Source organism: Sciurus carolinensis, chromosome 8 (assembly GCF_902686445.1).
Source record: "Sciurus carolinensis chromosome 8, mSciCar1.2, whole genome shotgun sequence".
NCBI lineage: Eukaryota > Metazoa > Chordata > Mammalia > Rodentia > Sciuridae > Sciurus > Sciurus carolinensis.
The window spans coordinates 84328240-84342355 of NC_062220.1; the positions used below are offsets into that span (position 1 = coordinate 84328240).

Below are 14116 nucleotides of genomic sequence, written 5' to 3' on the forward strand. Positions count from 1 at the left end.
AAGATAACTATATTATTGGCTTATGTATTTATGACACTTTTAACTTTTGAGTGTATTCCTCCCACGTGTGTGCATGTGTATGTGTGTGTGTGTGTGTGTGTGTGTGTGTGTGTGAGAAAAAAGAAAAAAATTAAAAAGTCAACTGTGAAATAGCCACAGGCAGGTCCTCAGGAGGTTCCAGAAGTACTGATATCACAGGAGATGACAGCACCACATGTACTGCTGTCCCTGAAGACCTTCCAGTGGCAAGATGTGGAGGTAGAAGATGGTGAGGTTGGTGATTCTGATTCTGTGTAGGCCTTTGCTAATGGGTGCTTGTGTCTTAGTTTTTAGCAAGAAAGCATAAAAAGTAAATAAAAAACCATGAAACATTTCTAAAATAGGTAATAGCATATAACCTTGGCATGTAGAAGGCTGTCCCATCTGGGTTTGTATACATGCACTCCATAGTGTTCACATGAGAAATTGCACAATGATGTTTTTCTCATAACATATTCTAGTAGTGAAGGGATGCATGACTGAATTGAAAAACAAAAGTTAAAAACAGAAACAAGGGGCTGCGGAGATAGCTCAGTCGGTAGAGTGCTTGCCTTGCAAGCACAAGGCCCTGGGTTCGATCCCCAGCACCCCCCCCCCAAAAAAAAAAAAAACACAGAAACAAAAAAAATTTCCTATGACTATCTGCATCTGGTTTCTCCGGGTGTGTCTATAAATTATATCCTTTTTCTATTAATTGCTGAGTTCTTGACATGATATATTCATTGGGTGCACATTAAGCACACCATCATTGATTTAGTATTATCTAAGCCTATCATTTTCACTGCAAAAGTTTTCCCTAGTCTATTATTTGCCTTCCTATTTTTTGACACAAACCATTTTTTTCCTAAAAAAAAATAGTCAAATCTAGTCAACATTACTTTTGTAATTTTTTAAAGTACTTCCCAATTTAGGAAATTCTCCCTAATTTAGTAGTTTGATAAAAATTCAAATCATTTAAACTTTTCAGTTTAAACTTTTATATTTAACTCGAATTGGCAGGTGATTCATTTTAGCACGCAATGGAAAGATTTAAACTTCTTTCCAAATTGCTTTGAGTTGCACTAACCTAATTTATTAAACAATTCATCTCTTCCCCACTGTTATTTGATGACTTATTTATTTATTTAATATATAAAATAGTGCTCATGCCTGGGATAGTTATGCTATCCCATTCTTACAGCATCACCATCTCATTTTAAATGCTGGAGATTCAGTGATTATTTTATTTTCTGGTGTAGCATGACTTTCCTCATTATATGACAATGTGATGCTATTGAGCAAACATGTGCTCTGGCCTCATCAGATAGGAATTTAAATCCCAGCTTTGTCTCTAAAAGCTGGGTGTCTGGGAAAAGTTATTTAGCCTCTCGGAGCTTTGCTTTTCTTGTCTCTAAAATGAAACTACCATTAGTACTTCCTATCATAGATTTAAGGGTAGGCTTTTGTAAGATGATACATTCAAGTGTGCATGCAAGTGCAGACAACAGGTAGGCAATTAAAAGAATTAAGTTTCCTTCTTCGCTTTCAGACTTTTTAAAAAAAAGTTTTGCCTTTTTAGTCTCATAACTGTACTTTAAATATAAAAGGATGTATGCCAACATAGTTGCACACTTGTAATCCCAGCAACTTGGGAGGCTGCAGCAGAAGGATCACAAGTTCAAGGCCAGCCTCAGCAACTAAAGGAGATCCTGTCTCAAAATAAAATAAAAAAGGGCTTAGGATGTAGTTCATTAGTACAGCAGTGGGACTGAAAAAGGAGGGTGGGGAGCGTGTAGAAGTCCGTTACCTCCAAAAGTCACTCAGCCATTCATTTGGGATATAAAATAATATAAAACCATCTTAGAACTGATAACCCAGTAGTATTATATTTTCACATTCAGGAATTTAAACAGGAGGACTTGAGAGGTTGTGGCAATAATTTCTGACAGGAAAGAGGGGATTTTGGAATTCAAGTAGCCAGATCCAACATCACAGATGGGTAAGTTGTGCAGCTAAAAGAAGGGAACAGAAAGCAAGCTAAGACCTGAGCCCTTGGGCTGACCCCAATGTTGGGGGGCTGTCATTCTGGAGTATTTGAGATGTCTGGGAGTTACCTACAAAACATCAACTGGAGTCCAGCTTTCATTTCTACTTCCTTCCAGTGCTTATTTCCTGAAGGCAACAATGGCTTTTCCCTGGCTGGCAAAGTAAGCCTGAGTCACTCAGTGCATACAAGGACAATTCATGGGAAAAGAAAATCTCTAAAATAGGAAATAAATGAGACAACTCCACCACTGAGTCAAGACTCCGGAAGGCTGTTCAAGAAGGTGTGAGTTTGAAGACTGTGCTGGAAACCCTCAAGGACAGTTTACCACATGTAAGTTTTCAGGTATCTTATTTTTGAGGTTAGTATAAAAACATGCTGGTCATGGCCTTGTCTGGGTTGCCTTTAGTGACTGTGCAGGTTTAAAGAGGCCCCACCTGATGAGCACATACCTTGGCCCAGGCCTCAAAAGGAGATCATTGTAAGTATTGCTAAAGTGCTAAGTCCTGGCAGGTGACACTTTAAATGTAGGCTGGAATAACTGACAAGTGATCTCTTGGAGTGGGTGGTGTAGAGGAATCCCCTTCTCCACCTCTGCCATGAGCCTCCGCATGGAGGGTAGGCCTCTTGTCCTGTCAGCAAGTGGCACAGCCTGTGCTTGAGTCAGGCAAACACGGGGGCCTTGTGGTCTCTGTCCTGAAGGTTTTGGCCTCATTTCTTCTCATCACCCAACCACGGGCGATTGCCCATGCCCATGGAGCAATGGAATTGTGTGAGGGTTTTGTTTTCTTTGAAAACAGGAAAAGAGAGAAGGATTATGATACTTGTGAAAAGAAATTTATGCCAGGTGTGGTGATACATTCACACAATCCCAGTGAATTAGGAAGCGGAGGCAGAAGGGTCACAAGTTGGAGGCCAGTCTTAGCAACTGAGTGAAACTTTGTCTTAAAAAATAAAAGGTACTGGAGATGTAGCTCAGTGGGAAAGCGCCACTGGGTTCAATACCCAGTACAAAAGAAAAGAAAGACTTATTCACATGCATAAACACCCTTTGTCCATTACCTTTCTCATTTTTTTATTTTAAGTCTACTTGGCCTAATGAAAAGACCTTTCAATGTACTTTTTTTCTGATCAAGAGACTTCAACGGTAATGTAATACTTTTTCCCTCGGAGTACATAGCTGCTGTGTTCTGTAAATGGAAGAAAAAAACTTTGCAGGAAGAAGAGGAGGGGACAGCAGCAAAGAAAGGGCAGTGTGGTTTTTTACAGAGCAAAAGAAGGAAGTTGGCAAGGAGCTGGGATGCTATGGGCCAAAGAAATTTAGTTTTCTTTAGAAACAACAGGAGAAAACGTTTGTCTCTCCAAAGTTCCCACTCCCCTAACACCTAGCAAAAGGGGTGATGCTGAGGAGGGAAATGAGATGAAGATACACAAAAAGAAAATATGGATTTGGGGGAAAAGCAGTTTAAAAATATGCTTAGCAGCATACGCTCAAGAAAGCTTTGAATCCAGAAACCCCAGTCCTATGGCAGCTGTGGCGGCAGCCAGGGGTGGTGGAGAGGAAGCCCACTCAGGAGGTGCAGCAGGGAGACTGTGCGACTGGACAGAGGGTATCCCATGAGGGGTGGGTTGCAGAGACATTACCTGGCAAGAAACCTACCCACCTCTGCCAGATTGTCACCCAGCTTGGCAACAGCGGGCGAGTCGAGGAGCAGAGATTCGGCATGGATTCTGCGTAAGCGTTCTTTAAGATCTGTGTTTTGTGCTAGGGCCTGGAACATGTTAAAAATAGTGGGGCTCTGTTAATATATAGATGTTTCCGAGCAACAAAGCAGAGGCCTGCAGAAGGGTTATCTGATAGCACCCCGAAACTTGGGGATGGAGCTCCAAAGGGCTCTTTTGTGCTTTCTTGCATGCTCTCCAGCACGAGGCCAGTCTCAGGGCCATGAGATAACAAATTTGTAACTCTGGAAATAGTGCTCTTCACTACTCTCATCTCCAAAAGTGGAAGGAGAGTTAGTGAGGGCGACAGAGAAGGAAGTCACAGGCACCACCAGCTTTTATTAAGACTAGTGGCCTCACAGCATCTCCTCCTCCTGCCCAACCATCTTTGGTCTCTTTGCCAACACCCACCTCCCTGCTCCTGTGCAACGATTCCAAGCTTTTTCTCATCCTTGAAAAGAAACCACTCCCACCTTGGGATTGGACATATTGCCATGTGGTTTAATTTTCACACCAGTTGAACTGAATTTTAGGAAGTGTGGTGGGAAGGAGGACTTGGCCGAAGGTTAATTTTACTCTTTTCCAACACAGATGCTGATTATTTTATTTGTTCTTCAGGACTAATGTATTTTTTTTTTTAAAATAAACAAACCTCACTTACCTGCATAAGGACTTACAGACCATAGCCCCAGGAACAGGTGAGACATGAGACATGGGGACCTCTTGTACTCTGCCCTGTGCAAATCCCATTCCTTCCATCAGCCTCTCAACTAGGGGGAACCTGGTCAAAGGTAAAGGAACATGCTTCCTCCTCACTGATCCTCCTACACATTTCCTGACCAGTTAGTCTCCAAATGGATCTGTCTTCGGAACAGGATGAGTGCTCCTGAATGTCCCCAACACTTCCATAATCAGCTCCACAGTCACTTTCACACAGATCCATCCCATTTGTCTTCTTGACTCTTCTAAGAAGCTTAGAGACTTTCCCATCCATCAGAGCCTGCAGGGCCCACCTGCTGGGAGCTTAGTTTTTGGCTTGATTTTTTTAGTAGCCATGAAAGGTATGGGTTGTTTAAAAATTCTTGAGGACAGGGCTGGCATTATAGCTCAGTGGTATGCCCTTGCCTAGCAAACACTGGGTCAGGGTTTGATCCCTACTATGAAAAAAAAATCCTCAGGGCTCATTTAAGAAACACTGAACAAGAACTAGGGTCACAATCAAATATAACAATCTTTTTGGGGGCACTCACTTCATTCTGGTCAATACATCACTGGTATGGTGGCTAGACTCTTAGTTTACCCTAGAAATTACATTATTTTAATGGTTTCCCTTTCTTTTGTAAACCACAGGCAGATCTAAGAAACAAACCAAGATTACATATACAGCATCAACCTATCCATTCTGGTAGCTTTGAGATGATTCTAAAAAAAAAAAAAACTTACTAGGCTAGGGCTGTCACTCAGTGGCAGAGCACCTGCCTAGTCTGTGTGAGGCACTGCGTTTGATCCTCAGCACCACATAAAAATAAAGGCATACTGTCCATCTACACAACAACAAATTAAATTAAAAAAAAAAACAAAACTTACTTTAAAAAAGTCTTGGATCAAATCATGAATCCAAACCAAAAAGGAAAGATTGTTCTGTTTGATCTTAAGTTTCAAAATCATGAACGTGGGTGAAAGTGAATTCCTTAGCAAAGAAGAAAATGACTTTGGTCCAGGATTCCATGGCCAACTGTGTCTCCATGTCTACACAAGCAGATTAACAAGATGAGGCTAGACCTCTATGAGAGGTGGCAGAGAAAGGGAGACCAGAGGGGAAGAATGTCGGGGAACCCATCAGAGGCACTTAGTGCACTAAGAGCCAACCTAATGGAATCAATAATAAATGCTTTGTACCACTAAGAAAGAAGGGAAGGGAAGGAAAGAAAAGAAATAAAATGAAACAAACCCACTCTGCTGCTCTCAAACAAGTAGAAACCCAGTGTGTGGCTGGCTGTTCACTACAATCAAAATGGATATGCTTATCTGACCTTCAAACAATACTATGACTCTAAGCCAATATTATTTTTTTCCTTTTTCCCTTTCTCCTTTCAAAGATAGCATACTTGGAACTGTTAACTATATGAGCTAATGGAAAAGGATTCATCATTAACACTACCTCAAGAACATTACTTTTCTCAGCCATATAATGAATAGAAAATATGAGTGGACATTTTCTCTTAGGGTCTCATAACAAGATCCTAAAATCCATCTTCCCTACCCCACCTGAAATAGAAAAGTCAATACTGATTCAGATGGTAATTTCATATCTGCACACACACTTTCTCCTTTTAAAGCAGGAGTTTCAAAGTACGAGCAAGAGTCAGAGCACACAAGTGTGCAGTTTCAGAAATTCTCTAGTTCCTAATGGACACAGGTGGAGGACCAGACAATTTCAGCTATTAAAACAGGATATTCAGCAACTCAAACAGAGAATGTCAACCAAGCCTAACTATTCTGAGGGATGAAATAAGTTGATGGAAAAAAAAGGAGCATGAGTGACAGAATGGCTTACTGAAAAACATCTGAGTTCTTGAGAGTGATTTTTCTGTTACACTCTCCTTTTACCATGATTACCTGACAGACACTTCTGTGTGACTCATCTTGTTGTGCCCATAGGGGGGAAAATAGTTAAATGTTTTATACTATTTAATCAAATAATATAACTTTTATATTTCTGAAAGAGCAATAAGTAGGATCAGTGCTTTGCAGTAGAGAAGAGTGTAAATTGGAAATTTGTCACTGCCACCTATCATTTATTAAGCTGCTCTAAGCCTGTAGTGTCTCAGGTCCACAAAATCTCTTCCAAACTGTCAGATTTTGTAAGCATTAACAAATGTGTGAGACATGCAAACATACAATAAGAGTTTTATAAAAACAAAAGAATTAAGATAAATTGGAGAGGAGAGAGCTAAAGGAATCTAACAATAAAATACCAGCTACTGAGATTTGGGGTAGGCTAAATTTTGTTATTTTGAATAAGCATTGTCTAATGAAAGGTCAGAATGTAATTTGGATAATTCATTTGGTTTTCCCCTGAATTTCCCACTAACCATGAAAATCATGAATTTTCAACACAATCATAGGAATGGAAAATACAATAATTCACGAGCCAGAACACATTTTCAGGCATTTCTGTGACTCAGACATGTAACTTACGGATGACAGAGCATGCTTCAGACCGATGACCTGAGCAGAAGGGGAGGAGGTGGCATCCTGCTCCATCAGCTGCTTTAATTTCTCTCTCTCTGTTGATATGGTATTAAAAGCTGACCTTAAGGCGAAGTAAACTATAAAGATAAAATCATAAGAAGAAGGAATAGAGGAAGAGGCATAATTGAAAACAAAATACAGTAAAATATTTTCCTTATAAAATATTTTTTTAAAAATTTAGTGAAGTAACAGCTCCAAATATTTTGAGTTCAGCAAATATGTACTCTACGTGGACTTTTGCAACCTACCACAGCACAAGAGAAGCCTAATGTAAACTACAGGCTCTGGGTGATAATGACCGGTCAATGCACATTCTTCAAATGTAACCTGTCCCATTCTGATGTGGGGTGCTGATAGTGGGGGAGGCTGTGCCTTCATGGGGGATGGGCAGAAGATACGGGAATTCTTTGTACCTTCTGTTCAATTTTGCTGAGGACCTAAAACTGCTTGAAAAAAGAAAGCCTTAAAATTTACACGCATGTGAACATTTGCCAATCTTAATTTTCTATGATTTTATGATTTACAGATTCTCAATGATCAGCAGTTTAGTTTAGTCTTGTTTTGTTTTTAATCTCTAAAGATTCGAAATGGTTAAGAATAAGGATTACTGGTTATGGTAAGAATGCAGCAGAGAAACTAGACAGCAACTTAACCAGATGACCACAATTAATTAAAAGTGAGGGTTATGGGGGCTGTGTGTGCCTCTGGCTAGGACACCCTGGAAAAGACACAACATCTTCTTTGGTGAATGTCAGCCAGGGGTGAGCAATCTGAATTTGATCATAAAGATACATAAGACAACTGGCCTGAATTCTTCAAAAGTATCAATTTTATAGTAGAGGGGAAAAAAATGGCTGAGGGACTGATCCCAACTAAAGGAGGCTAAAGAGGCAGGAAGATGAAATGCAATATGTGATCACGGATCAGATCCTGCATTGAGGGGAAACAACATGGAACTTTCGAAAACATTTGATTTTGATGTGGAAGGCAGAATAGATAAGTATTGTTTTAATGCCACAATCCCTGAATTAGATAACTACACTGTGGCTAAAAGTCGCTAAGAATGACATGATGTATGAATCCTACTCTCAAATGCTTCAGAAAAAGCATATATAGAAAGTGTATATAGAAAGAGATAGTGATAAAAATAAAGGTGGCAAAATAAAAATGGTAAATCCTGGCAAAGGGTATAGAGAGAGCTCCCTGTACTATTCTTGCAACTTTCCTGCAAACTGCAGAATATGATATTGCCTACCCTCTACCTTGTTAGTGCTTCCAGTTGCAGGACCAGAATCACCACCTCGACTCATGGCATTCAGTCACTCTGTTCACTTTCAAGAGCATTCAGGTACGATAGGAGGTTAACACTATCAGGCACTCAAATGCTTCAATTGAGGTTTTGAAAAACATTAACACATATGGCAAAAAAATTCATCAGCTTTTGATCACATAATGCACAAATTACCTCCTAGGGATGAGGAAACTCTCATCTAAGTTACTGCTTCTGGATATCACATATGAATATTATCTTTCCAATCTCCTTTATTATGTTTTGTTTTAGAGAGGGAGGAAAAAGGAAGAGACTGAGACATACTTCTCAAGTGACCTGACATTTATTGGATTCCATGGGCTTGCATTTTCAGAGGTTTTGTTATCCAAGAGTGGCCTATTTAGTAACACAGAAACGAAATACGGTTTATGGACTCACTTTCTTCATTTAACAGCCAGGAGGACAACTGAACCTCTCTATATGCTGTCTGAATTTGTTTGAGGTTGTGGCATTTAGTGATGGACTTAGAGCATCTTTACGAAGTCACAGTACAAATAAGCAATTTATTTACACGCACACACACACACACACACACACACACACACACAAATGGTGCTGCTTCTGTTAACAGAAGAGAGAAGTCACTTATTCACTCCATGACTTTAGACAAGTATATGACGCCTGGACCCTAGTTTCCCCACATGTAATGGGGATAATAATAGCATTTGCTTTATAGATTGCTATGAGGACAAACAAGAAAATGCAGCTATGGCACTTAGCCCAAAGCAGGGCATGTGACAAATAATAAATGCTACTGCAATAATACTAGTGATGACAATGACAGACATGCATGAGGGTAAAAACTGTGGTGACTGCAGCTCCTGATGTGGGCAGCGGCTCTAGTAGGATGTCTCTTGCCAGGATAATGCTTGCAAATAATTGCACCAGGGTAGAGATTCAATGAATGAAGGACTAGTCAGAGTCTACTGAGCCAGAGCAGAGCAGCCTCAGGAGAGCAATAAGCCATGCTGTGATCTCACTGCATTTGATGATTTTATGTCCCATTGGCTAAGCACCCCCACCCCCAGCCCATAGGAGCCCCACGACCTTCTCAGTGGGTCCCTGGGTGGTGGGGGCTACCTCCTCACTGTCACATTTATTCCTCCAAATAAAATAAGCATAGCACTCAGCTGGCTTCCACTTTCCCAAATCGATTCCTCTGGCTTTTATATACCCTGCTGCAAAGCAAAGCTTTCAACCAAACTAGAAGATTCCTTTTTAAAATTTTAAAATTTGTAGAATATGCACTATTTAAGACTGTGGCAAGCAGCATAAAATAAACAGAAGGAAACTCATATAGTCTTTATATTTCAGTGTAAGGTGAAAATCTCTTCCTCAATCATTTGGCAAAGGGGTTCGGGAGACAAGATCCCTATGCGTTACGTTTCTTAAATGACCATTAAGGTCCATTCAGAGGATGATAAAGTAGTCATTCAGAGTCACTAAATACTCTAGCATACACAAAGCAATGACTAGAGGCTGCTCATGGAGAACATATCCGCATTGACTGTCAAAGGAACAGGATCCCAAATGTCAGGAGTATTCCCTGTGACAGTAATGTCTTATTTCCAACTTGATTCTAAGTATATTAGAGACAAATAAAAATCCAAATGAGTATACTGTATGTATGGATACTGATAACAAAACAAAGCCACACAGAAAGTCTGAGAGAGAATTACAAAGAACCTCAAAGAGCACCACAGTCACTCACCCCAGAGTGACAGCCCCTCTCCAACCCCAATGACCTTGCCCAGTGGTCTGGCTCATGTTTCTCAGAGCCCTTGCTATCTTCTGATGCAAGTACATTCTGCTCTGGGACTTAGTCCTTCCTATTGCCAAGACAACATTTGCTTTGGTCTCTCTTCTCACTGACAAACAGGAACACTTCCTTTTTTTTTTTTGTGGGTATTCTAGTATCAGGAGACAATTACAGGACCTTGGTTTACTCATTTTTTCCCCAGGCTATCATTAGGCATTTCTCAGCCCCCACTTGGGGACTAAGAGAGTGGGACACAGGTGGTACTTTTGGCTGTAAGACTTAAGCTTAAGTGGGTGATGTGAGCCGCACCCACAGAACAGAACAGCACAAGCCCAGCATGACAGACTCCTGGTGGTCAGCACTGTTCTCCTTGCAACAGGCTTCTGTTCATACTTTTAGTGAGTTGGACTTTTGTTGGTGAGACTACACTACACAGCATGTTTGGGTGGCAAGAGCTGATCTGAGGGACAATTGTACTCGTAATGAACCTGAGCTCTACTTCTTAACATGTTCTTTCTTTAGCAGGTTTTCAGCATCAGGAAGGAACAAGACCTTGAGGAACACAGTTATGAATGCCATGGACACCACCCCTATGGAGGCAGTGTGAGACAGGGAAAAGAGTCTATAAGGAGGCAAACATGAACTTAAACCCTGCCTCTAACACTTAGTTGCCGTTTAGTTTTTGGACAAAGGCTTGTTTTCCACACTTATGTATTTGGATAACCCCTGCATCTCAGGAGTGCTTCAGAGAAATGATGAGAAAACACACTATCACATAGCACTCAACACACAGTAGGACTACTTTTTTTCCTTCTTTTTAATGGTAACCACCTTTTATCTGAATTATCTTTAAAATATTGATAGTCCTAAAATATTTGGGATGATTTGCTCTTCTACAATCTGTTTCTTTTAAGTTTCAAACCTCATAGGATGCCCATGGTTTTAAAATATTTTCTAATCCATATTCTGTCCAAACTGATTTAGATACATTAGGTAATTTTACTAACTGGTCCTAGTGATTTACTGATAAAGTACATGAATATAATTGCTCAGCCAGCTTATACTGAATTCTAATTTATGAATAATACATGACCTGGCTCTTCCTTAGATCGCATATATCTTTTAGCTTTTAATGAAAGTGGTGTCATGGAGGCATATTTGGCTTCCCTACACTCAAAACAGTTCAGAAAATGACAACTAAACAATTACAACTCAATATAAGAAAAGACTCCAGGAACAAAACAATAAGTTGATGTAATTTGATTTTGTGCTACATTTAGCTTTTACATTTATAAATGAGGAATTCCCTCACCTACAGGAAAAGAATTCCACAAGTCTTGTTGGCCTTCCATGGCAGAACATGGACATCCACTTCCATTTGGAGCACCCTGACCCCAGACCCATCCTGTTCCTTGCTTTCTCAGCCTAAGTGTTTTCACCAACTTTGGTCATTTTGTCTCTGCTGCTAACAGAACAATCTCTCATAAAACCTTGCAACAGTAAGCAACAGTATGAATTCTCTCTGTTTAGAGTAAAGTAATCACAGAAGACAATGACAGAATTTGAGAGCCAAAGGAGTCAGGACTGCTACTTTAGGACACTGAACAAATGAGGCAGCTGAGGGCAGAGAGGCAAACCAGGGACACTCAGGTCCACAACTGGTTGGTAATAGAGGTGGCCTGCTCAGTCAGTATAGGGCTTGAGCTCCAAAAAGGCTTATTAGTTACCATGTTTCCTGAATTATGCTTCCCAGGAACTTTAGTTCCAGGATGTTAATGTCTGGTGAAGGTTGGGGGGTGGGTAGTAGAGAGCTTCCCAAATAATATTTAAAAAATCACTGAGTCAAGAAAAGGTATCAGTGGGCTGGGATTGTGGCTCAGTGGCAGAGCACATGCCTACCATGTGTGAGGCACTGGGTTTGATTCTCAGCACCACATATAAATAAATGAATAAAATAAAGATCCATCAACAACTAAAAAATATATATATATTTTTTAAAAAAGAAGCCAAGGGGCTGGGAAGATAGTTCAGTTGGTAGAGTGCTTGCCTTGCAAACACAAAGCCCTGGGTTCGATTCCCCAGCACCGCAAAAAAAAAAAAAGAAGCCAAGTTGTGCTTCAGAAAGAAAAAAAGGAAAGAAAGAAAGAAAGAAAGAAAGAAAAAAGAAAAGGTATTAGGTTTCTTTGCTGCAGGACTTCTCAGGGCCTTAACTACTTACTGTTCATGTAAATCCAGAGGAAACCATAGTCATCAGTATTTTCCAAATACTTTAAATCATTAAATTCTTGTTTGGATTTTTAAGCATTTTATGGGTAAAGTGTTCCATAAAATACACTGTGGGAAATGTAAAAGCTAATACATGAAAGAAAAATTATGGCTTTTAGGTTTAGTATATTTTCTTCTGTTTGCTTACACAGGTGTCAACAGTCAAAGCTTGAAGCTTGAACCACGAGGATCAGTTCAACAATATGCCCAAAAGTCAAGTTCACAGCCTATCATGTATAACAAGGACTTTAAACACTAGAAGAGGTATATGTTGGGCTCCACTTGATCTACAAAACCAGGAGAATTCAGATGCATTTGACAAGTGGGTCAGTCACATAAACTGTTACATCAATGGAATTCAACTAGTTTAAAATTAGCCCCTAGAACAGTGACGCTGGCCAAAAAGGAAAAAAAAAAAAAAAAAAAAAAGGCGGAGGGGCGATAGGCCCCATCAATAACAAAACAAGGCTTACTCAGGAAGAGAGGTCAAGATGCTTGAGTTTGAAGGAGTGAACGTAGGACAGCATGCCAGTCAGAGGACTCCCAGCAATCTGAGAGCTGTCTACACCCTGAGGCCCCACAGGTAGCGTCCATGTAAGAGACTTGCTGCAAGTGTGAATGCACACAGCTCCTTAGGCTGCCTGTGGTACTCACAGTCCAATAGCCCAGCGGGTAAGGATGTTGCTGAATAAGCCACTTGGACCTTTTTTGTAGCACTAACTTTGACCTCCTCTGGGGATGTGGTGGCTCTGCAGCCAGTTGATTTCACAAAGCCCCAAAGACAAAAAGAAGAGCTGGCTGGGGGTCTGTTACAGAGCTTCAGCCAGGTGGAGACTCCACGGGTGATCCAGTGATCAGATCAATGGAGCCACTCCACACAGAACCTCTGCCCTGCTGAGGCAGCAGCTCCTGGCACCTGGGTGAAACCCAAGGCTTTTCCCATGGGCCGGCAGGCATCAACTTCTCATTTCAAACAGACAGTTCATATTATTAAAAAGTAATGATGATTTATAAGAATTTCCTCCCCACAAACCTAAAATGCCCTAATTGTAACTGTTTCTTTTAATACTAAAGAATGGCCAAGGGGGTATCTGAAGAGCTTTTAAGGGGTGGGCCAGGCAACACCTCACATTTTACAGACAGACTGTACAATAGCAAAATAATTATAGAGGGAAAATAATTTTTATCCTCTAAAACACTGAGAAATTCTAGTGGTGACTAAGATAGGGTCTGAGGGAGGAATCTGCAAAGAACATGAAGTAGGTTACTTAAAAATTTTTAATCCATTTTCTCTTTAAGAAAACTTAAAAATACATGAAAATTGAAAGAAAAAAAGATCATAAGTACTTGTAACTCTAGCCTCCATCATGAAAACACTGGTGTATATCCTTCTAGAATTTTTAGTATACCTATCTATGCCAGGCATTTATCAATTTTTTTTCTGAATAATGGGAACATAACTATACATTGTTTTGTAACCTTCCATTTTTACTCAATGACACACTTGGACATCTTTTCTATGTCTATAAAAACTAACCATGGCTACCCCCTCTAAGGTCAATGAAACACCCTTACAGGTAAGGAGCATGGAATTTGGGGTCAAGCAAGTTGGATTCAAGTCTCAGGCTGGCTACTTTTAATCAGAAGACCCTCAAAGTTCTTTAGCTTCTCTAAGCCTCAGGTCTCTCCTCTGTGCAACAGTGATTTAAATATTTTATTGCTA

At 40.2% G+C, this 14116-nt stretch overlaps 1 protein-coding gene across 9 annotated transcripts in view; it reads right to left on the reverse strand.

Moving 5' to 3' along the window:
* The window catches only part of Osbpl3 (oxysterol binding protein like 3), a 177513-nt gene that overhangs the window by 52701 nt on the left and 110696 nt on the right, over positions 1-14116 (reverse strand). For 5 of the 9 annotated variants that reach the window (XM_047561750.1, XM_047561751.1, XM_047561753.1 and 2 more), the window contains 3 exons: positions 6986-7116; positions 5372-5533; positions 3727-3834 (listed from right to left, as the gene is read on the reverse strand). In XM_047561750.1, coding sequence (XP_047417706.1) covers positions 3727-3834; positions 5372-5533; positions 6986-7116 — 401 coding nt within the window. The remainder of the gene's footprint in view (positions 1-3726; positions 3835-5371; positions 5534-6985; positions 7117-14116) is intronic. The other 4 variants (XM_047561755.1, XM_047561754.1, XM_047561757.1 and 1 more) reach the window with 2 other exon arrangements.